Consider the following 25,624-nt stretch of genomic DNA (forward strand, 5'->3'; position numbering starts at 1 on the left):
ATTTAGTTTTCTGGATAAATCTAGTCATTCATTTACGGTAACTGCTCGTCTTTTTCCTTTCAGTTTTCCTCCCCGATTATGCTTAACTTTTCGATATTAGTGTACTTGCGGAAACTGGCGTGTTCCAGTTAACTGAGGCGTACGCAGAAGGCTGCCTTATCTCTAATGTAAACTTCGCGACATAGTGACCCAGTCAGCCATGCTAGCTAGCATAGCAAAGGTGCAATCCCTGTTATAAAAGGGTATTCGATTCATCTCTCACACACACACACACACACACACACACACACACACACACACACACACACACACAGAGAGAGAGAGAGAGAGAGAGAGAGAGAGAGAGAGAGAGAGAGAGAGAGAGGGGGGGGGGGGGATAAAATTATCTCTTTTGTTACTGTCAAACTGACTTTGTTGACAGGCTATTTTCGTGCTGCGCAAGAAATTCTTGCAAGCTTCCTTCCTACACCTGTACCACCATACGACATCACTGCTGCTCAGCTGGTCCGTAGCTAAGTACACGGCAGGTGGGGTGTGTGTATTCCCACTGATGGTCAACTCGCTGGTGCACACCGTCATGTACACATACTACCTGCTGTCTGCTATCGGTGCCCTCACAGCCACAGAGACTGTACTGCACTGGAAGAGGCGCCTCACGACGTTGCAGATGGTAGGTCCACAATCAATAGATGATTCGAATTTGAAGTCAGAACACAAAACCAGTACATTACCAATATTACTGAATTACTTTTTTTCTTTTTTCCTTTTTCACCAAATGTTTAATGCTTACAGTGAAAAGGCCAGAATACTCACGGGGAATTTGTAATTATAACATGAAAAGAACATAGAGGTAAATGAAGACAACGTAATACACACAGCATAACAGCTACGAAGAAACTATCAAGAAATCAAGCTGCTATTTGGGATTGTTTTTCATTAATGACATATGACGAACTGACAGCCTTATATACAGAATCTCGCACAGATTACCAACAATACACTATCTTACTCTAGGTCAAAGGTCAAACACAAACTTGAACCCGCTACTTTCATTAGGGTTAACGTTTGATCCACATTTCAGAAGAGGCAATTAAAATACTATCTAGATTCTTAGCATTTGGCAGTCGTATGTCGAGGTTTTACGATGATACGTAAGCGGATTTCTTGAATTTTCGCTGACGGCAATGACTGCGAAAATAGAATACAATGCTGCCGCAGTTATCAGGCTACATATTCAGTTGAGAATTTGGATTGCATTGTATCAGCGCCAAAAGTAGCTGTTTGATGAAAGTCTGCAACACACTGAGGGGACAAAAGTCATGGGATAGCGATATGCACATATAGAGATGGCGATAGTATCGCGTACGCAAGGTATAAAAGGACAGCGAATTGACGGAGCTGTCATTTGTACTCAGCTGACTCGTGAAAATATTTCAGATGTTACTATGGCGGCACGACGGGAATTAACAGCCTCTGAACACGGATTCGCAATTAGAGCTAGACGTATGGGACATTCCGTTTCGGAAATCTTTAGCGAATTCTATATTCCGAGATCCACAGTGTCAAGAGTGTGCCGAGAATAGCAAATTTTCGGCATTACCTCTCACCACAGACAACGCAGTGGTCAACGGCCTTCACTTAACGACCAAGTGCAGCGGCGTTTGCACAAAGCACAGAGTTGTCAGCGTTAACAGACAAGCAACACTGCGTGAAATATCCGCAGAAATCAATGTGGGATGTACGACGAACGGGTCCGTTAGGATTGTGCGACGAAATGCAATGTCCTTTTTCTATTTCTTTTTGTAAAACATTGAGCGTCTACATTCCATTCACTTCAGCAGACCTGAGAGTATATCCACTGAATCCTTAAATGGTTTGACCAGTGTACACCAAAAGCCTCTCCGTTACCTTGACACAAATTAACTCTCTATCCACCAACTCAGGGGATGGCGTCACCAGGGCCGACTATTTCTCCTCAACAACACTGTTGACATTTCAATCTTTTATTTGTATCTGATAGTAATGTGTGACGTAGGGGATAATTTATCAACTACTTCTTCGTGGTGTGCAATAAAGATTCAAACTAAGAAATGGGATTCGTATTTTCTTAACTCAGTTACGCCTAAAAGAAGTTTTTCCACTTTTTTTAAAAGCTGGTAGCTACTCCAGCTTTCTCAAAGAATCAGGAAGACGAAAATTTTAGAGAGGGCGGGAAGCGATTGTAAGACTTTTTAAGAGGGAAATAGTACACTCCTAAATTTATAGCTCTGTCATATCTGTAATTTAATGCGCACCTTCAACTAGACAGAAAAAAAAGGAATTACCAAAGGTTTTCTTCGTGAACTGCTAGTAAAAGGAAGTGGAACATCAAATTAAAGTAGTTTTTTTTAAATCTTCAGCAAAGAAATCATGCAACATTCTGACCATTTCGCTAACCGAATCATTTAACTTGCGAGAGAAAAGTCACAATCAGTCACATTCAACATCGTTGACTGATCTTCCCTCTTCACCACCTCCTCCCACGTATGCTCTCTGCCTATTACCACTGACGCTGAGAGTGCTGCAACAGGTAAGCAGATGGATCCAGGTATCACCCTTTCAGACGTTACCTATGATTTAAATATTTTTAAAGCATGAATAATTTACGTGTCTGATTTTAAGTCGAAATGTATGAGCACTAAGCTCCAGAACGAGTTATGTCGACACGTATAAACACATACCCACAAGGGAACATCCCCATCGCACCCCCCTCAGATTTAGTTATAAGTTGGCACTGTGGATAGGCCTTGAAAAACTGAACACAGATCAATCGAGAAAACAGGAAGAAGATGTGTGGAACTACGAAAAAAATAAGCAAACTATACGAACTGAGGGGTGTATTCGCAAGATAGGCAACATTAAGGTAGTCAGAGCTCAGGAGCGCCGCGGTCTCGTGGTTAGCGTGAGAAGCTGAGGAATGCGAGATCCATGGTTCAAGTCTTCCCTCGAGTGAAAAGTTTATTTTCTTTATTTTCGCAAAGTTATGATCTGTCCGTTCGTTCATTGACGTCTCTGTTTACTGTAATAAGTTTAGTGTCTGTGTTTTGCGACCGCACCGCAAAACCGTGCGATTAGTAGACGAAAGGACGTGCCTCTCCAATGGGAACCGAAAACATTGGATCGTCTGATATATTCTATACGACACTGGTGACGGCATGTGCGTCACATGACAGGAATATGTTGTCGACCTACCTAACTTGTACACTTGGCGAATGGGTAAAAAGATTCTTCACCTTGCCCGATTTAGGTTTTCTTGTGGATGCTATAATCACTCCCAAAAAGTGATGAAAACACAAGAGTTTGTCACATAAACTGCAACAAATGAATGCAACAGTTTCACAGTCGCACAGTTTTCCCTGTGCTCTGTCAAAACATATGTTTTTAACGTTTTCAAATTTTTCCGTGTGTAGATCGTCAAATCCTGCGTATGTCCAAGCAAATCTGAACATGTCCTAGAAATTTGGAGAGCGAAGTTGATTATGTATGAGTGCCTGAACTTTGATAATTGTCTGAAAATAAAAAATTAAACTTTTCACTCGAGGGAAGACTTGAACCAAGGACCTCTGGTTCCGTAGCTGCTCACGCTAACCGCGGGACCACGACGCTCCTGAGCTCGTACACTCCTTGATATTGCCTATGTTGTACATGGACTACTCAGTTTGTATATTTTGCTTATTTTTTTCATAGTTCCACACAACTTCTTCCTGTTTTCTCGATTGATCTGTGTTCAGTTTTTGAAGGCCTATCCACTGTGCCAACTTATAACTAAATCTGAAGGGGGTGCGATGGGAAGGTTCCCTTGTCAGCATTTGATGAGGGAATCAAGGCAGAGGAGGATAGATAACAAGGAGTGGAAGCAAACTTCTATTGGAGATACATAACTCGGATCCGTCACAGGTTTGTACGCTTTTTCTGTAACAGTATCCAAACTGTCACACTTACAGAAACTGTATATTAGCGTAATTTTATATCCTGACGGCTCAGTGTGTACAGCTTATTTCTAACGGTATCGTACATTGTGTTTTCAGGTGCAGTTCGTCATCCTCATAATCCACTCGATGAATATGATTCATCCTGACTGTCCAGTGCCACGAGTGCTCTTTTACCTTCATTTTCCGAATCTCGTCATGAATTTCTATCTCTTCTACGGGTTCTACCAACGAGCGTACAATTCTGCAACAAAGTGTGCTAAAGACTGAACATGGCGTTTTAGTATCAACAGCTTATAAGTTTCAAGAGACTAGTAAACAAGTTTTCAGTTACTTGGCAACGGACCTCATGGACAACGTGCTACTAATTTTTTAGAACTCACCACAGAATAGGCCGCCCTGGTCTGTAAGTGTTATTGCTCTGACAGTTCAACAATATGAATCGTTGCCGAACAAGGTCAGAACTGATGCGTGTGAATTCTCGCACTCAACTTTTGTCAGTCCGTATGTAAAAAGTTTTCCTTAATAAAACAGTAATGTATAGCAAGCAAGTCATTTATTTTCCATTACATGTTTTTTTAGAGGAGCAATATACAGTCTACTACATTTCTCAATACTTTAAAGACACACTATCGCCTGCTAAAAGCTTAGGTCAAGGGAGGGGGAGAGGGAAATCATACTTTGTGTACAGTAGCGCAGCGCAAACCCGTTCTATTGAAGCCACGAAAAGCTAATCAAGTTGCGATGTACGTACTGTTTATTAAGTGTTCCCTTCAGAAACACACCAAAGAGTACAATATCTGAATGAATGAGCCAAAATGGAAGTGTTCATGCGTCGAATGGCAACGAAGAACAAAATAAAAACAAACGTGTCCAGGAAATCGGCAAAACGTGGCCCTTTCAACACTAAATACTCCAAGGCAGCATACAATTTTTGTTCGGTAAAAGAAAATTTCTAATTCCTTCGTGGTTATGTTTGCTACTGCTCTGGACTAGTGCTGTTTGCAAGACGTCTCCCTCCTCGAAAGCTAAGAAATGAATGAGTACTGTAATACTAGAGTCCGCTGCCCACTAACAACAGGAGCGGTGCCTTGCGACGGTTTTCCACCTCTCCTTACACCGTTGTTACCCAGAGACTATTTTCGCTTCGCCTGCTTTATACCACTTTGGAGCACAACAGCGGAAGAGAAGGTGAGGGAGTCAACGCAGAAACATACCAACGAGAATAACGGTCATACTGATATGGACAGAACAGCTGGTGTGCCATCAGCAAAGGAGTCGCCTAACTCTTATTGTTATGAACGCTCCAGCGGTCATTATAGGAAATATCTTCAGTAGAGGTAATATAACCCATAGACACATGTATCGCACATTAAAAAGTGGAGTATTATTTAACATAATTGTGTTACAAGGCGGGCTGTTTCGAAGCGTGGAAGACCGCTCGCTGAGAAGTACCAAATGATGTCGATGATGGTTTATTTATTTTTATTTAGCGTATGGCCACATCACAAACAAATAGTATTACAATTAACTTAAAATACTAATATTCAAGCCAAGAATATAGTCTACCGATCCCTCCGTGATCACCAGGGACAGCTCTCAGAGGAGGTTCTTGAATGACATGGCGAACAGTCTACTACTCAGCGCCACAATCTTAACTCTGTGAAGTTATTCTTTCTTCCACTTGCGCAGAAACGGCACAACTTCCATTGCTGGGTTTCACTCTGTTAAGAACAACCGACCAGATCTTCAGTGGCAATTCAAAGCCAGGTGGTTTCCTCGATATGCATGGCATAGTAAGTTGATTTGTCGTAGCATTAATCTGCCGTATTGTTCCTCCAACAGTCATTAGTATTAAAGCTAATTCATATGAACATTCTTGCGGTTTCCAGCGAAGCCTGTCTTTGCTGATACTTGGAATGTTGCGAGAACAGGATGTTTCCGTATGTTATTTTGGTACTGAATCGTTTAGTACCCTGGTTTTCAGTGTCCTTGCCAACAAGGGAATCTTACGGACTGATCCTATTCGGCTTTCTTCTTTCTTACAGGATTTGAATGCAAGCACACGGATATCAATTTCAAAAATCAGTACGGCGCAGGTCTCAAAACTCGAAAAAACGTCTCTGAAGATAAGATTTCGGAGTCCTGTTAAGTAAAAAATACGATAACAAACACATTATGCTACGCTGTCAGCCACCGACGAATACGTCAGTAAACAAATTATTGTACTTAACTAGGCTCAGAAATCTCTCTTTTCAATGGCGATTTTTTAGTGAACCACGACGTACTAATTTAGGATACTGACCTATAATCCAGTAAATATTAAGAAAACCGAAGAGGGCCATTCCGTAAGGTTCCATGTTTTGGCCCTCGACGGGCCAATCGGGACCGACCGATCGCCGTGTCATCCTCTGCCAATGGCGACAATGGACAAGGTAGGGACGAGCAAGCCGTCACCACACCACTCTCCTGGTCGTTATGGGGTATCTTGAGCTTGGAACTGTCTCCGCTCGGTCAAGTAGCTCCTCATAAGGCTGAGTGTAATCCGTTCCAGAACTTCCACCGAGTCAAAATCCCTGGCAGTACAGGTAATCGAACCCGGGTCTCTAGCAAGGCATTCAGTCACACTGACCAGTCAGCTGCGGAAACAGACTTCTTCCGTAAGGCTCTGAGCACTATGCGACATAACTTCTGAGGTTATCAGTCGCCTAGAACTTAGAACTAATTAAACCTAACTAACCTAAGGACATCACACACATCCATGCCCGAGGCAGGATTCGAACCTGCGACCGTGGCGGTCACGCGGTTCCAGACTGAAGCGCCTTTAACAGCACGGCCACACCGGCCGGCCTTCCGTAAGGTTCCCTTGTAAAATAGAGACTAATGCTGTTTAAGTACCATGTAACATCACCATTAAGAATCTGTTAGTGGTTTTTACATTTTGTTCCACGATGGCGCCATATTTATCACGACAAACGGGCCAATGTTACTCTCGCTAAGCTGTATGTACAGTGTTACTGTAGAAACTGAACTGTGTGAGTGCTAAAGATTACAAAATATAGCGTTCGTAGATGGCAAAAGATCATCTTGAATACATTTGGAACGGAGTCTTAATATACAAGATGGTTCAGGAAAAGTGTGTAATTTTCAAGAGCTTATTAACGCTAATGGTCCGTAGCAAACACAGGACTGTTGAAAAGGTTTTCTTTTGTAAGGGTCCCGGAGGGAGACAGCATCAGTTGTCTCTTCCTGCAGCGTTGGCGGAAGACACAATCTTAAAAGTCGGACGTTGTTTCAGAGGGCAGACGCCCCACGGCAACAAGCAGCTGGGCGACCGACGGAAACAATACTCCATTAGAAAAACATTTCATAAGAATTAAGTTAGAATTATTTGAGAGTGTGTTCCGAAAGAGAAGAACCGACGTGGGACAACAGTTTTGATAGGAAAATAATTGGTGCGGTGGGTTCTTTGACGTCAAAGGTTCGAAAGTTGAAAGTAGAGGTGACAGACCGTAGTGTAAAAACGAATGCGTCGGGGCTAAAGTGATGTTTATTACGTCCGAATACTTACCGTCGTGGTTAATTGGTTTTTCAAATCATATTTTTGATTTTGACAATATCTACATACTTAGACGTTAATTTGAACAATGCTTAAGGGACGTCACACGTCGCCAATCAACCAAATGTCGGTAAGTTGGACGATGCTGTCTAGTAGTGTACTTGCTCATAGATTGTCGCTGATGGCCGTCTGGTTGTGACTATAGGGTTAGAGTCTTTTTTTGTCTTGGAGAAACTGGGGGGCTTATTGCCGGCAGATTCCAAAACTATCGTGGTGATTCGTGTTAAGTCCCGCGTGGCAGAACAGCAACATGATAATAATGCAATATGCGAGTAGCTAATTCGGCAGGGCGGGACTATCTTGTCGATCGGAATTAGCTTCAGTCTGATGAGTGCTTTCGTTCACTCCGCTTCGCGTTTGTACACAAAGTTAAACTAAGGACAAACGGCCTCAATAATATATTTTATTTTACGAGATTATTTTCTGCGTTCTTTAATGGTGTGCTCACCCATTCCAGTGTGTTCTTGAATTCATGCGAGGTTCAATTAGGTGCACATAGGGGAGCGCAGCATAAGAAAACGGATCACAGGTTAAGGGCAGGTAGGTTGAAGAGCTCGCGAATGTGCGACTGGAATTCAAGTATGCAACATCCAAAGGTAGGTCTTTGTTTAGTTAAAATCACGCACCCATGTTAGCCCACCGCTTGCCGTTCTAGGTAAGTTGTTAGGTAGTACATAGCTGAAGTAAGTAAAGTTCTGCCACGGAGGTTTTAGACACGAATCGCCAGGATAGTTCTGGAATCTGCTGGAAGTGGGTCATACGATTTTCCCAAGACACAAAGTATGCTATCACCACAGCCGTAACCAGACAGCCATCAGCAACTCTCTACAGCAATATTAAGCAACTACAGAACTGGACAACTAGCATCTGGTTCTTTCTCTCGGTGGAAACTGTTGGAATAATTTATCTGCGATGTAATGAGGGGCAGATTTTTATTCGAGTCGGCATCCATAGACACGGGTTCCCAGGTAGATGCCGTGTTTCTTGACTTCCGCAAGGCGTTCGATACGGTTCCCCCACAGTCGTTTAATGAACAAAGTAAGAGCATATGGATTATCAGACAAATTGTGTGATTGGATTGAAGAGTTCCTAGATAACAGAACGCAGCATGTCATTCTCAATGGAGAGAAGTCTTCCGAAGTAAGAGTTGGTTGGTTGGTTGGTTGGTTGGTTGGTTTGTTTGTTTGTGGGATTAAAGGGACCAGACTGCAACGGTCATTGGTCCCGAAGTAAGAGTGTTTCAGGTGTGCCGCAGGGGAATGTCGTAGGACCGTTGCTATTCACAATATACATAAATGACCTTGTGGATGACATCGGAAGTTCACTGAGGCTTTTTGCGAAAGATGCTGTGGTATATATCGAGAGGTTGTAACATTGGAAAACTGTACTGAAATGCAGGAGGATCTGCAGCGAATTGATGCATGGTGCAGGGAATGGCGATTGAATCTCAATGTAGACAAGTAACGTGCTACGAATACATAGAAAGAAAGATCCCTTATCATTTAGCTACAATATAGCAGGTCAGCAACTGGAAGCAGTTAATTCCATAAATTATCTGGGAGTACGCATTAGGAGTGATTTAAAATGGAATGATCATATAAAGTTGATCGTCGGTAAAGCAGATGCCAGACTGAGATTCATTGAAAGAATCCTAAGGAAATGCAATCCGAAAACAAAGGAAGTAGGTTGCGTGTACGCTTGTTCGCTCACTGCTTGAATACTGCTCAGCAGTGTGCGATCCTTACCAGATAGGGTTGGTAGAAGAAAAAGAGAAGATCCAACGGAGAGCAGCGCGCTTCGTTACAGGATCATTTTGTAATCGAGAAAGCGTTACGGAGATGATAGATAAACTGCAGTGGAAGACTCTGCAGGAGAGACGCTCAGTAGCTCGATACGGACTTTTGTTGAAGTTTCGAGAACATACCTTCACCGAGGAGTCAAGCAGTATATTGCTCCCTCCTACGTATATCTCACGTAGAGACCACGAGGATAAAATCAGAGAGATTAGAGCCCACACAGACGTATACCGACAATCCTTTCCACGAACAATACGAGACTGGAATAGAAGGGAGGAACCGATAGAGGTACTCAAGGTACCCTCCGTCACACACCGTCAGGTGGCTTGCGGAGTATGGATGTAGGTGTAAGTTACTACAACAATATTCATAGCTAGGTTACAGGTTTATGAACTTTACTCGACAGGGCTTTGCGAGAAGCTCATCCTCCAGGAATGCCCATGGAACTTTGCTGAGCATTTCTCTTACACCCTGTGTGGGCTGTACCAACTTATGATCCAACAGTGCAAGTATGAGTTCGTTCGATGCCACCGATATCCATCCACGCGAAACAAACAGGGATAAAAATATGGAAACATCAAAAACGTAGCCCATTACCAAGCCTAATACGGTGTAGGAAAACCGTTAGCACTCAACGCAGTTTCCAGCCATCTAGGAATGGATAGTTTTCAGGGGACTTTCCTCCTGCAAAACAGGGGCACATTCAGGTAATGATGATGGACGTGGATAGCGATCACGCACCCTTCTCTCAAAAGAAGAGAAAAGCTCAATAATGTTAAGATCTGAAGACTATAGTAGCCATGGCAGATACAATTCATCCTTGTGGTCACAATAACCGCTTCTGGACGATGGAAGTAATGTGAACAGAGGTCCTGCCGTCTTGGCACTCAGCATCACTATTGGTGAACTAGTACTACAGCAGGGGATGTGCGTTATCAACCAGAAAAGATCACGTCATATTTGGCTGTAACGCGACCTTGCAAATCAACCACAGGGCCCAGGGAATACCACATATGGCTATCCAGAGCTCCGCCGAATCCCAGCCATGTTGGGATTAAACTTGGCCAGAAGTTGGAATCAAGACCAAATAACTGTCTTCCATTGCTCCTAGTTCGGGTTTAACGGCTTCGGCACTATGCTATCTTCTTAAGGACATCTGCATCACAGATGAGCGGTTTTGGAATTCCAGATCGTCCCTACAATTCCCAACTTGAGGAGCTCCCTTCATGTTGTTTTGATGATAACAGGGATCAGTTGTTTTGATGATAACAGGGATCACCAATGTGGCAGTCAGTTTTACAGTGAGTTTTGCAGCTGCCGTCTTATTTATTGTCACAATCGTCTTCAGTGACCGTCCGTCACGATCACTCAATAAACACTTTCGTCCGCGGTTCTTTCTTAGGGGACGACGTTTTACCGCTTTCCTTGTATGCGGCATAACTCTTCGATACTGCGCTTCTGTAAACATCAAACACTTAGGCCATCTTCATCACGGAAGCACCTACGAATCGAGCACCAAAAATGTGTCCATGTTCGAATTCACCTAGCTGCGGACATAATGTACTCGCAACTACACATAACACTTTTCTGACCACGAATGACACTTGCAACTTATTGAGGACATTGCACAGGTGCCGTTTGTGATCAAATACAACAGCGCAAACTGCAAGCTTGGCTAGAATCTGCATTTACGTTCAAGCATGTATTTCTAGCGGTGTTTATTTTTTGTGGAACCCTTGGTAGCTCGTAGCTCGCTTTTCTCGCGACCTTCGTCAGGGAAATATTAGATGTAGGCGAAAATAGAGTGTTCGTCTTCCTAGATTTGCGAAAAACGTTTGACAATGTACTACCACATTCTCTACTACTTATTACCATCTTACGGAGTATATTCACAAATATCTTATTGGTTCTAAGAACTTTCCGACCCATGAAATGGAGTACGTAATCCTGGACGATGGATACTCAACACAAGCAAAACTAATGTCCGCTATGTACCAAGGTAGTGCACTTCCGCCGCTAATGTTTTCAGTTATACCGGTACATAACCGATCTATAATATTGTGCCGGCCGGAGTGGCCGAGCGGTTCTAGGCCCAACAGTCTGGAACCGCGCGACCGCTGCATTCGCAGGTTCGAATCCTGCCTCGGGCATGGATGTGTGTGATGTCCGTAGGTTGGTTAGGTTTAATTAGTTCTACGTTCTAGGGGACTGATGACCTCAGCAGTTAAGTCCCATAGTGCTCAGAGCCATTTGAACCATTTTTTTTATAATATTGTGACAAGGGCACACGCTAATTTCTTGCTGATGGAACTGTAGGGTACACGAAAGTACGAAACTTCAGGACAATTTTAATGACTTTTCCACTTGGTGTAATGAAGGGAAGCTCTACGAAAATGTGCACAGATGCCAGTTAATTCTCATAATTGAAACAATGAACCTGATAGTATCCTATTAACGTAGTCTGTAATTTTAGCCCTTTTCAAGACAGGATGATGCAACTTACGTTCTGGTTACAGAGGAGCAACTGTGGTTAACGCCAGGTAATAATACCTATTACACACAGAAAGAGCTCAGTATCATCCGGTAACAAACATCAGTTGCGAACAACTAGAGCACGTCACATCGCTTAAACATTAAGGGATGTCTCTTGATGGAAACCCTTTTCCTACTTAGGCTGTTGGCTTGTTTTTAAATTGTCACTGTATTAAATAATTTTGCGATTAGCTAATTTCACCCCCCTTGTGCATTATCAATATTTATCAATATACATCTCAGTAAAAAACTGTAAAGCACATAGCGTGTTTTATTCCACACATGGATGTGGAGGAAACAACACGTGATGGCATTCTTTTACGGGTTTCTAACAATCATAGCAGTCACGGGCACAATTATCTCAGACATGAAACGCAAATGCATTATGGAAAAAATGCGATGCTGATATTGATTTTACCACACATGTTAAAACACATTAGTGCAACTAAAAAAAAGACATGGCGCGGTCAGCGTCTCTAAATTAAACAGAGTACTTGTCGAAGAACTTTACCATTTAGGGACTAATACTAAAACGCAACAAGAAATTAGACTAACACGTGGAATCAAAAAGCAGGGAAAGCGAATCGAAGGCTAGGCTTCATTAGAAGGGTTCTAAGGAAGGGCACTGAAACTGTCAAATCACAAACACACGCGTGCAATCCGTTGTACAATACTGTTCAACCGTTTGGAGTCATTAAGTAGGCACGACAGATGACATCCAACGAAGGCAGACATGTGCTGTTGATTTGTAACTGCTCGTTGCAGATCACGCGAAAGTGTTAAGAGAAATGCTCGAGGAATTTTTATTTGGGCATCGCTGCACGAAAGAGGATGTAGTTCTCGAATAACCCTGTAGAGTACATTTAGAGAGCCTGTACTTGCAGATGGCAGTGCGACCGTCTTGTTTGCCGCCATCGCGTATCCTGAGTAGGTATCTTGACAGTAAGAAAAATTATTTCGCGTATGGAAGCGTACATACATTCATTTTTCTCTTGAGGCACGAACAACGAATAGATCAAATTACTCTTCGTAAGCCACAGTACGGTGGTTTGATGATTATTGGTGCAGCTGTAGGTTCGCTGCGAGAGATATTCTCGATGAATATTATCTAGAAAGCGGTTTATTGCGCAGCATAACCTATGTAAAATTAATAGGACTTCCAAGAAGCCTGGTCTAACGCCGAGGTTACTCCCACTTTCGGGAAAAGAAACTCACAAGCCAAAGCGAAGGAAGATCGGTGCTTGCACAAGCACAGTTGATCGTGTGTAGGATAAATTTGTGCACGCATCAGAACTGTATAAGCAGCTTGATGCTTGACAAGATATTGATTATGGATACTTGTGCAAGCAGCATTACATCGTATCCTTGAGTGTGTGTACGGAGTAGGGAGGGGTTGTGCAAGCTTTTCTGTGATCAGGCTTCATTTCCTTTTTATTTGGTCCTATTACATTACATTCTATACAAAGGTTGTACTGCAATGTATGTCATAATAGAATACAAAGTTACATGAAGAAAGAGAGAAAATGAACAGTACTGTGAGACAGTTCCATAGTGTGTCTACCAACAACAGTTAATATGGGAATAATATTTTCATTTCTTTAAGCCCTCTTTACTCCACAAATTACGTTCTCTTTTCGTAACACAAGCAAAAACGCTGACAAGGAGAGCGCAAAGTCTGAGGAACCTATTTTTTGGTAGTGTTCTAATGCTTGTACATGCATGCTAGAACAGTGGGGAGGTGCCAGGAATCTGTGCATGTTTGCTCAAGCACGCTTGTCAAGATTAGTTCCTTGTGTCGCCGCCTTCAGGGAGGGAAGTCGTGTGCGTAACCTGTCTGAATAGTGTAAACTTCGTTGTGTGTGTGATCGCATCTTACCTGTGTGTATATGGTATTTTTTGAGGCGGACATTGGAGAAAGGCCCAGCATTTGCCTAAATGAGCGAAGAAAACCACCTAAAGCCTGCACTCACGCTGGCCGGTGCACTGCCGCGCAGACTTCGTCCTGATCTGGCTCACTTTCCAGACTCGCAAAATAGCGCACTGCACGTTACGTTATACGAACAGCTATTTGTCAACAGAGGCCAGAGTTCACAAATTCCTAATTTACAAGCATGAAAATGTACTGTATACATTGGGATCATGCGGAAGAAAAGAAGTAACGGTTACCAGGATTTAACGTCTCGTCCACGAGGTCGTCATAGAGACAGAGAAAAGAAGTAACGGTTACCAGGATTTAACGTCTCGTCCACGAGGTCGTCATAGAGACAGAGTACAGGCTTGGATTGGCAATGGATCGAGAAAGGAACCTATTGTGTCTTTTCAGTGGAACCACCCAGGCGGCATTCGCCTTAGCCGAACCTGGACGCCCGGAGGGGGAGTTGAACACCGCCTTCTCGAATACGAGTCCATTGCCTTACCACTGCGCCGTCTCGCTCAATGGGAATTATAGGAGCTGTCTGTAAATCTAAAATTCGAAATCCAAAACACTGTGTGTAACAATCAGGTAAATATTGTACTGAACTACTTTTTTATACTAGGGAGGAATGCAGAATCTAAATTACCGCACCCTTTCTTAGCTATGTTAGTATAGAATCCGCGTTAGTATTTTGCAGCTGTGATTGTAACGCGGATTCTTTACAGACGAATGGAAAAACTGGTAGAAGCCTACATCGGCGAAGATCAGTTTGGATTCCGCAGAAATATTGGAACACGTGAGGCAACACTGACCCTACGACTTATCTTAGAAAATAGATTAAGGAAAGGCAAACCTACATTTCTAGCATTTATAGACTTAGAGAAAGCTGTTGACAATGTTGATTGGAATACTCTCTTTCAAATTCTGAAGGTGGCAGGGGTAAAATACAGGGAGCGAAAGGCTATTTACAATTTGTACAGAAACCAGATGGCAGTTATAAGAGTCGAGGGGCATGAGAGGGAAGCAGCGGTTGGGAAGGGAGTGAGACAGGGTTGTAGCCTCTCCCCAATGTTATTCAATCAGTATATTGAGCAAGCAGTAAAGGAAACAAAAGAAAAATTCGGAGTAGGTATTAAAGTCTATGGAGAAGAAATAAAAACGTTGAGGTTCGCCGCTGACGTAATTCTGTCAGAGACAGCAAAGGACTTGGAAGAGCAGTTGAACGGAATGGACAGTGTCTTGAAAGGAGGATATAAGATGAACATCAACAAAAGCAAATCGAGGATAATGGAATGTAGTCGAATTAAGTCGGGTGATGCTGAGGGTATTAGATTAGGAAATGAGACACTTAACGTAGTAAAGGAGTTCTGCTATTTGGGGAGCAACATAACTGATGATGGTCGAAGTAGAGGGGATACAAAATGTAGACTGGCAATGACAAGGAAAGCGTTTCTGAAGAAGAGAAATTTGTTAACATCGAGTATAGATTCAAGTGTCAGGAAGTCGTTTCTGAAAGTATTTGTATGGAGTGTAGCCATGTATGGAAGTGAAACATGGACGATAAATAGTTTGGAGAAGAAGAGAATAGAAGCTTTCGAAATGTGGTGCTATAGAAGAATGCTGAAGATTAGATGGGTAGATCACATAACTAAAGATGAGGTATTGAATAGAATTGGGGAGAAGAGGAGTTTGTGGCACAACTTGACAAGACGAAGGGACTGGTTGGTAGGACATGTTCTGAGGCATCAAGGGATCACAAATTTAGCATTGGAGGGCAGCGTGGAGGGTACAAATCGTAGAGGTAGACCAAAAGATGAATACATTAAGCAGATTCAGAAGGATGTAGGTTGCAGTAAGTACTGGGAGATGAAGCTGGCACGGGATAGAGTAGCATGGAGAGCTGCATCAAACCAGTCTCAGGACTGAAGACAACAGCATTTCTTAGCTATGTATCCGAAAAAGACAATCTTCATTCTCTCGCTGGCATTAACACACTCGGATTACAATTTTTAAGACGATTCAAAGAGGGGGAATAGGTAGTTGTCTACAGTTGGAACGTTTGGTCACCAGCGAGGTCTTAGGTGAGCAGTATCTAAGATGGACGAAGAAGGCGAAGAAAATTGGCCGTTTACTAAAGGAACGATCCCAACCTCAAGTGAAGTAGGGTGAACATACATCAAACTGCCCCGACGGGAATCTGGACACCGCTTCCCTTAGCGGAAAGTCCAGTGTCTTAACCACCACACCATCTCGTTCACTGTGACGAGGAGTCAAGAAAGCGGTTATCTTCATAAAGGATAATCTTCAAAACTGGAAGCTGTTAAATAAAAGAATACACGCAGAGTAATGTTACTGACATTCATGAAAAAAGCATTAATAGCTACGAGTATAAGGGGCAGTTAAATGAAAACGAGACAGATGGAACAAAGTAAGCAAAACAATTTATTATTTCTAAACTAATCGCCATGAATGTTAATACATGTATCCCACTGTGACAGAAGATGGTCAATGCTTTAATGGAAAAATGTTATCGGTTGCCTATGGCACCACGATTGTACCCAGGCGCACACCTCTTCGTCCGAAGCAAATCGACGGCCACGAATGTCTTCCTTCAGGGCTCCAAAAATGTGCAAATTGTGTGGGGGCGAGATCGGGACTGAATGGAGAATGTGTGCGGTTTCCCAGGGAACTTCTGCAGCATACTCTAAACAACCTCGGCAACATGTGGGCGGGAAAGTCATGATGACCTTTACCTTTGACTGCACGGACCCGCTGCTTACTGAGTTTCTGGAACACGGTTCCACTATTAATGCATGGAACTATGAGGACATACCGCAAAAATTAAAGTGCGCCAAAAAGGCCAAAGGCCCAGGAATGTTGACGGACGGCACTTTCTACTGCAGGATAATGCCCTCGCACGTGTTGCCGACGTCGTTTCGAGTACGTTGTAGAAGTTTCGCTGGGAAGCTCTTAACACATCCTCCGTTCAGTCCCGATCTCTTCCCATCCGATATTCACATTTTTGGTGTACTGAAGAAAGACGTCTTGGGGGTCGGACGAAGAGATGCAGGCCTGGGTACAACCATGGCTCCGCAGGCAAATGTTTTTGTATGGAGGCACAGCGGGATAAATGTGTTAACAGTTACGGCGATTACGTTTGAATTAATAAACAGTGGAATTACGTATTTCCCGCCTGTCTCGTTTTCATTGACTACATCTCTATACTAACAACGGCCTTGAAACGTTCCTTTCGTACGCACCTCGGAGCATAGGTGGCCGCGAGGGAAGGACGAAAGGGGGGCAGGGGCAATAACGGCACTGGCTCCGCTCGAATTCTGGAGTACAGAGATTGTATTCATTACGTAATTTACCTATAACAAATACTGAGAGGATAACCATTAATTCTCTGCAATACAGTAAGTGTTTTGTGTCACAAGATTTTGTTCTTCGGGCATGATATACCTCGAAACTGCTACACTTATTTATACCTAAAAGGGCAACCGCGCGCAGTGTGACACAAAACCTGCGCACTCTTTGGCGCCGTGCAGCGCACGAGGCAAATTACGGGACACACTGCCCCCAGGATTTCGGCAGAAACGTCTGTTACGGGATTCGGATGCATTCTGTGCGCTGCTACATATGTAAAACCAGTCTAAATAAGGCTAGCCATCCTCGCTTTGACCCAAGAGACGGGGCTAAACACCTCGATACCATGAAGTCTATATTTAAAACCCTCTAGCATTTCATTCGCTACCAAAGATTCAGAGATCCCACCACTGGACAGGCATATGTCTCCAACCGACTCCTACTACTTCCGCCGTTATCTCCACATACAACAGGAAAACTCTTCAACGCAATAAGGAAAACAGTCACACAAAACGTCACATTCTAATTACTACGGAAACGAACATAGTTTATTAGCTTCAATTAAATCACGCGAAGTCTGCTTCATTCACAAAAAAAAAAAAAAAAAAAAACACTATCCAGTTCGTGATCTGATGTAAGGCCTTTGCTTTAACCGAGCATGCGCATCCTCAGTTAAAGGCAACAGTCGCCTAGAAAATGGGGAAGTGAGTAAAAATTCCACGATGGCTCACGGGAACGCAATTCAGAACGCTTGTAGATCTTTCGACCTGGAAAAATAACTTAATTGATGACTCAGGATCACCAGCTCACGATTTCTAAATACAATACGAAAACACAACCACCTCAGAACGCACATGAAGGGTGCTGTCAGAATCTTCGACTTTGCAAGCTCCAACCTGTCCACAAAATTATTTAACATTTATGCCTTTTAGCCAATGCAATCAAGACCAGAATGAGGGTGCTGCATCCTGCCATGACCTCTAGAAGTTTCTCCGCAATGGAAAACACCAGCTGTCAAAGGTAAATCACTGGACCTTGAGCCGGGCTCATATTTCAACACAGGTCCATCAACTCCAGTCTGAAGAAAGTCTACTTCCATCAGAAAGCAATCCAGCCATGAGAAAGCCAACAGGAGCGGTCCAGAAATGATATGCTACAACAGTATAAGACATCACATTATCCCTTTTAATGCAAAACTGAGTAATCTGGTTTTCATTTATCCATTACATTAACTTTTCCTCTTTCAATAGTTTACTTAACAGGACTATCTGAAAATTTCAGGTTACAGCACCCACCTTTGGCAATGAATTGTGTAAGTGGAAAGATCCACATATAACAGGCTGGAGAAGTAAATTAAGGAAACTGCTTACAAAACATCTGTGCGACACAGATTAAAATATTTTTCAAGTGTGTGGGGTTCGATATCAAATAAAACTAACAGGGGATATTGGATGCATACAAATAAGGACAGCACAAATGGTCACAAATAGGTGTAGATCCAAGGTTTGGTTCTGAGGAGAGGGGTTGTTGTAGTTTGAATTTTAACCCTTCCCTCCTCACACACACACACACACACACACACACACACACACACACACACACACACTAACCCTCCCTTTCTGATGAGCCATACATGCCTAAGATTTCAACAACAATAATGACTATTAAGTACATAAAATTCTTTAATACAATAATCATTTGTTTACATTAGTGCTTAGTACATCACTAAAGTATAGATTCCAAGGAAATGCGAAACACAAATACGTTATTTGGAAAGCATTTGTCCTAAAATTTTGGGAAGTCCATTTGTCATGCATATGAAGTAAAAATTTTCACGATTTTGATGACTTCATAACTTACACGGTATAAAATTGAAGTGTACCGTACAGTATTTCACTTAGGACTTAGCGCTAAGATTTCTAAGATTATGCTCACTATGTGAGAATATGAAAAGGGGGAATGTATGTATGTTTCGGTTGTTGCTGCCTACACCCAGTAAAGTCAGCTTTCCTGCGATTTCTTCTTACTGGGGTGTCTTTCCCGTTCTGTCTTGAACTATGCATGGTTTGCTGGTTCCACCAGTGGACTCTCAAGCCATGTCAGATTTGTTGTTGGCAGCAGGTGCACCTTTAATAGAAGTGCCACCTCAAGTTACCTTTTCCTGGCTACAAAGATTTCTGCAACCATTCACGCTGCAAGCCCACCCACATGGGCTAGCCCTCACGAAAAATATCCCCTGTTAAATGAGGTTGGTAATTTTTTGGAACTTACACTGTTTGATACTTCATTTTCATGTTACTATATTCTCCAAACAATAGCTAAAAAGTTTATATATATACAATTCCCCCTCCGTGCCATCTTCTCCTAGATACATTAAAAAGACTTGACTGGCACTTGTTTAAAGATAGATGCAAATTATCCAGTGAATTCCTATGTACAAAGTTTCAAGAACTGGCTTTAAGGAAGGAATTTAGTCATCAAGAAATCAACAGAAACAATGAAAGGTTGCAATGAGTGTGACAGAAGTGATACGACCATACTGAACGACAATGTAAGCCTCAGCACCACCACTATACAAACCAGGTACCAACTGAATCGGCTCATCCACTGTCTCTTGAAGGTACCTGCAACTGTCATAGGACTCAGGAAAGAATGAGTCATACACTGATAGAGAAACTCCCGAAACTCCCAGTACTTTGAGAGCTGCTACCCACTTCTTTCTTCGTATGTGCCTAGTAGACAGACATCATTACACCAGAGACCTTTTTCTTCCTCAACACTATGTAATCATTTGTCATGAAAATTCATCTTCCCTGTGTTTCAGAGTTTTTCTAACTTGAAGCAGACAATGTTATGTATCTGTGCACTTTTATCAGAAGTGCCAGCCCAGACAAACATACTTTAGTTTCCTGTGTCTTTAAATTTCAGTGGCACTCCACAGAAGCCCTCTGTACTCTCCACACAACTGTCTCTCAACAATCAGCATCCACTAATATTCACAATTCTCCCATTGCTGGTTGTTCAGTGTGACATACCAACTGCTACAGAATCACTTTTGCCCGTCATACCAAACACCTTCAAGAGTATGCCTGTAAAATTTATTTCTGTGCTTCAGATTATGAGAAATTGATACATTGACAAACAAAAATTTACAGCTTAACAAGGAACTGAACAATGTAATTTGATGTATTACTTATTGATTGATATTGCTATTTCTTTATTTCCACTGATGTGCAGCAAACTGTGGGACAAGAAATGGCAATCTTCAAATAATTTCACATCGTCAATTGAACTGTTGTCTTTTTCCCACATGCAAAGACTAACTGACAGTTTTCTCAGTGTGGCAGAGCATGACTATTACTCTGTAGTAAGGAACAACACCCATTTCATATACCACCACAAAAACAAAAAATGAGACTAGTAAGTAATACTAATTATGTTAGTGATTTAGGCTTCACAGCAAGTGTTTGTGTTTTCATTTTAGATCAGGAAACCTTCTACCAACTACTTCGGAAAGAACACAAACACAGATTAGAATGTTATTTACACCCAGTCTGAACTTTACCAAGGGCTGCCTACATGCTACACTTGTGTGTGGTACATGGCATGAGCTGGCAATGCATGTCCGTCTTAGTCTGGGGTAGTATGGAGCTGTCAATGATCAGTTATTAACCAGATGACACCTTTATTCCAGAAAATACAAACTTCTCACATTACGTGCACAGCTATTTCTTTATGTTCTGCTTGGTCCGGTATTGGTGTCTTATTTATTTGTAGAAAACTTTATGCACTTTTTATCCTGAAGTTCCTACTCAGGAGTTTATCTGAAATAAGGAGTCATCAGGGTTCACAAATCAAACTAGAGCATAGCTCAAATCTAGGTTAGGTTGGAAGCTATTAACTTGGTTGAGAGTCGATTAACTTAATGGACGTGAATACTGCATCTCAGTTGTTATGACAGAACACCATTAGCTATTCAATTCAGCTCCTACACCATCTTCACTATAATTCATCACTCTTCAGAAGTGTTTCCAGCACACACTTCATTAAAAGTGTGTAGGCTGGCTCTCTTAAAGTTAGACAACTATATTTCACTCTTGCACAGGAAGGAGCAAAGTATACGCCCATAAAAATGTTTGACCATTTTCCTGATGGAATAAAGATGTTGGATAATGAAAACTCTTTTTCTTTTTAAATTAATATCTTCCTGCTTGACAGCTCTTTCTATTCAACAGTTGAATTTATAGATAATTAAAATATATCTTGGGCTGCATTTTATTTATTAAATTGTATTGCAGATTACTTAAGTAAAAATCCAATTATGTAAATGGTGAGAATGTATTTGCATTCTTACCATGAAAACATATGATAGTTGTAAACCTACTGCCAGATTCAACATCACAGGGCATTGTCAAAAACACAGTCCTAGTAACGTGGCAGAAACAGGGGAATAAACAATGATGTTTTTCTGTTGGTTGTAAACAATCACATTATTATGAGTGAAATCATCTCTAAAACGAAGTTACAAACATAGGAAAGAGATTTATTACTCTATTGTCAGCAGGACGTAAGTATACAAGAAAAGACGTGAGAGAAAATGCTAGCTTTTAGAACCTGACTACACCAATGGAATAAAATCAAGTGGGCGAAAATGGGTGAAATGGACAACTTTGTTGATTTCCTCTGATCCCTTCTTTCTTGATATAGTCTCAGCCTTATGTAATGTGTGCATTTAGTGCCTGTCATTCTAATGAATCTGTTTTCTCACGAAAGAACCCTTGGGTCTATTAGACAGTTTATCTGCCACTTTTGTGGACTTTACCAAACCACTGATGCTGCATTACTAGTAGACCTTTATATAGTTGCAGTTGGTATTAATCATCCAGTACTGTAAGTTCTGAAAAACACCCCTGTATTTAGAAAAATTTGCACTGCAAACGCTATAACTAAAAATTAGGGAATAAGTTCTGTACAATCATTTCCCCTACATAGAATATTACTATTTAGATTCTAGAAGTGAAACCCATAAATAATATAATGTAGTTTACATACAAACAAAATGAGTCGGGGAGTGTTATGCATACATGAAATGTATTGATAATTGTAAATGTGGACAATCATGAGCTTTATAACGGAATTACAACAATAAAAATTTTTGCTGGACCAGGACTCTAACCACGTTTTCCCACTTACTGCGAGTGGTCACCTTACCATTAGGCTATCAAAGCTCAACTCAAGGCCAGACCCAGACTTCCATATGTACCTACTACGTATACTCTTACATCCATTATGTATATTCCTGTACAACCAAGACATTTTACTTATAGTTGCCCTGTGTTGGTGGATAAATAAAATACTGCAGTGAATTGTGTAATTTTTACTTGTATGTCTGAAAGAACAGACTTTCTGGATGATACACAGTTGTATGAAATAATTTTGCAAGTATTAGCTGACTGAATTCTTTAATGTCCACTGTATTAGCTACATATGCATTAGACACATGCGAACATTTGTGCCAGACTGGGACTTGAACCCACTTACTTGATCAGTTGCATTAACTACTTTGGCTATCCATGCCCACTCATTGGACTTACCCAAACTTACACATGTCACACTGTTTACATCAGGGTAGTCAACATGGTCCTTACCACTCACAAGTGGACATTCCAGCTTTCGTAGTAGACAGTACGTGGTTTTACAAACATTTTCATTAGGTTTTCATAAAACTGTCAAAGTATCTGGTAAGTAGTAGTAGTAGTAGTAATAATAATAATAATAATAATAATAATAATAATAATAATAATAATAATAATCATCCTCTTTCCTTTCTCAGACCTTAGGTCTGGTTAAAAATGGAATGTGACACGGACCTTGATCAAGTGTGACTTCCTTTTAACTGTACGGTGTACATTACATTGCATTTAGGAACTTTCGGGTTATTGAACATGTATCAATAATTACAGATTTCTGTAGTTGTATATATACGTTTGGATGTAGCTGTATTGCGTTGATGTACTGGTGGATATTGTGTGGTATGATTCCTGTAGTTGATAGTATAATTGGTATAATGTCAACTTTATCCTGATGCCACATGTCCTTGACTTCCTCAGCCGGTTGGATGTATTTTTCAATTTTTTCTACTGGTTTCTTCTGTATATTTGTTGTATTGGGTATGGATATTTCCATTAGTTGTGTTGATTTCTTCTTTTTATTGGTGAGTATGATGTCATGTTTGTTATGAGGTGGTGTTTTATCTGTTATAATGGTTCTGTTCCAGTATAATTTTTATTCATCATTCTCCAGTACATTTTGTGGTGCATACTAGTATGTGGGAACATGTTTTATTAGTTTATGTTGTATGGCAAGTTGTTGATGTATTATTTTTGCTACATTGTCATGTCTTCTGGGGTATTCTGTATTTGCTAGTATTGTACATCAACTTGTGATGTGATCTACTGTTTCTATTTGTTGTTTGCAAAGTCTGCATTTATCTGTTGTGGTATTGGGATCTTTAATAATATGCTTGCTGTAATATCTGGTGTTTATTGTTTGATCCTGTATTGCAATCATGAATCATTCTGTCTCACTGTATATATTGCCTTTTGTTAGCCATGTGTTGGATGAGTCTTTATCGATGTGTGGCTGTGTTAGATGATACGGGTGCTTGCCATGTATTGTTTTCTTTTTCCGATTTACTTTCTTCGTATCTGTTGATGTTATGTGATCTAAAGAGTTGTAGAAGTGGTTATGAAATTTCAGAGGTGTAGCCAATGTATTTAAATGAGTGATTGCTTTGTGTATTTTGCTAGTTTCTGCTCGTTCTAGAAAGAATTTTCTTAAATTGTCTACCTGTCCATAATGTGGGTTTTTTATGTCTATAAATCCCCTTCCATCTTCCTTTCTGCTTAATGTGAATCTTTCTGTTGCTGAATGTATGTGATGTATTCTATATTTGTGGCATTGTGATAGTGTAAGTGTATTGAGTGCTTCTAGGTCTGTGTCACTCCATTTCACTACTCCAAATGAGTAGGTCAATACTGGTATAGCATAAGTATTTATAGCTTTTGTCTTGTTTCTTGCTGTCAATTCTGTTTTCAGTATTTTTGTTAGTCTTTGTCTATATTTTTCTTTTAGTTCTTCTTTAATATTTGTATTATCTATTCCTATTTTTTGTCTGTATCCTAGATATTTATAAGCATCTGTTTTTTTCCATCACTTCTATGCAGTTGCTGTGGTTATCCAATATGTAATCTTCCTGTTTAGTGTTTTTTCCCTTGACTATGCTAGTTTTCTTACATTTGTCTGTTCCAAAAGCCATATTTATATCATTGCTGAATACTTCTGTTATCTTTAGTAATTGGTTGAGTTGTTGATTTGTTGCTGCCAGTAGTTTTAGATCATCCATCTATAGCAGATGTGTGATTTTGTGTGGGTATGTTCCAGTAATATTGTATCCATAATTTGTATTATTTAGCATGTTGGATAGTGGGTTCAGAGCAAGACAGAACCAGAAAGGACTTAATGAGTCTCCTTGGTATATTCCACGCTTAATCTGTATTGGCTGTGATGTGATATTATTTGAATTTGTTTGGATATTAAGTGTGGTTTTCTAATTTTTCATTACTATGTTTAGGAACTGTATCAATTTAGTATCTACTTTGTATATTTCCAATATCTGTAGTAACCATGAGTGGGGTACACTATCAAAGGCTTTTTGGTAATCAATGTATGCGTAGAGTAGCGACCTTTGTTCAGTTTTGGCTTGATATGTCACTTCTGCATCTATTATCAGTTGCTCTTTACATCCCCGTGCTCCTTTGCAGCAGCCTTTTTGTTCTTCATTTATAATTTTGTTCTGTGTTGTATGTGTCAAAATTTCTGTGTAATGACTGAAGTTAATATTTTGTATATTGTTGGTAGGCATGTTATGGGGCTATATTTAGCTGGGTTTGTTGTGTCTGCTTGATCTTTAGGTTTCAGATAGGTTATTCCATGTGTAAGTGTATCAGGGAATGTGTATGGGTCTGCAATGTAACTTAAATAATTTATGATATAAATAAAATAGAAAGAAACATTGCACATGAGAAAAATATATTAAAAACAAAGATTCCATGACCTAACAAACGGGAAAGCGCTGGTAGATAGGCACAATAAAAAAAACACACAAACACACACACAGAATTTCAAGCTTTCGCAACCCACGGTTGCTTCGTCAGGAAAGAGGGAAGGAGAGGGAAAGATGAAAGGATGTGGGTTTTAAGGAAGAGGGTAAGGAGTCATTCCAATCCCGGAAGCGGAAAGACTTACCTTAGGGGGAAAAAAGGACACACACACACACACACACACACACACACAAGCAGACATAGTCTGTGTGTGTGTGTGTGTGTGCGCGTGTGTGTGTGTGTGCGTGCGTGTGTGTGTGTGTGTG

The 25,624-nt window shown here is 41.1% G+C and overlaps 2 protein-coding genes across 3 annotated transcripts in view; one reads left to right on the forward strand and one right to left on the reverse strand.

Moving 5' to 3' along the window:
- Positions 1-4,494, forward strand: part of LOC126190688 (elongation of very long chain fatty acids protein AAEL008004-like) — a 132,604-nt gene extending 128,110 nt beyond the window's left edge. For both annotated transcript variants that reach the window (XM_049931147.1, XM_049931148.1), the window contains 2 exons: positions 422-670; positions 4,068-4,494. In XM_049931147.1, the coding sequence (XP_049787104.1) occupies positions 422-670; positions 4,068-4,238 (420 nt within the window). In that variant the 3' untranslated portion in view covers positions 4,239-4,494. The remainder of the gene's footprint in view (positions 1-421; positions 671-4,067) is intronic.
- The window catches only part of LOC126190687 (oxysterol-binding protein-related protein 9-like), a 528,891-nt gene that overhangs the window by 492,545 nt on the left and 10,722 nt on the right, over positions 1-25,624 (reverse strand).

This window comes from Schistocerca cancellata, chromosome 6 (assembly GCF_023864275.1).
Source record: "Schistocerca cancellata isolate TAMUIC-IGC-003103 chromosome 6, iqSchCanc2.1, whole genome shotgun sequence".
Classification (NCBI taxonomy): domain Eukaryota; kingdom Metazoa; phylum Arthropoda; class Insecta; order Orthoptera; family Acrididae; genus Schistocerca; species Schistocerca cancellata.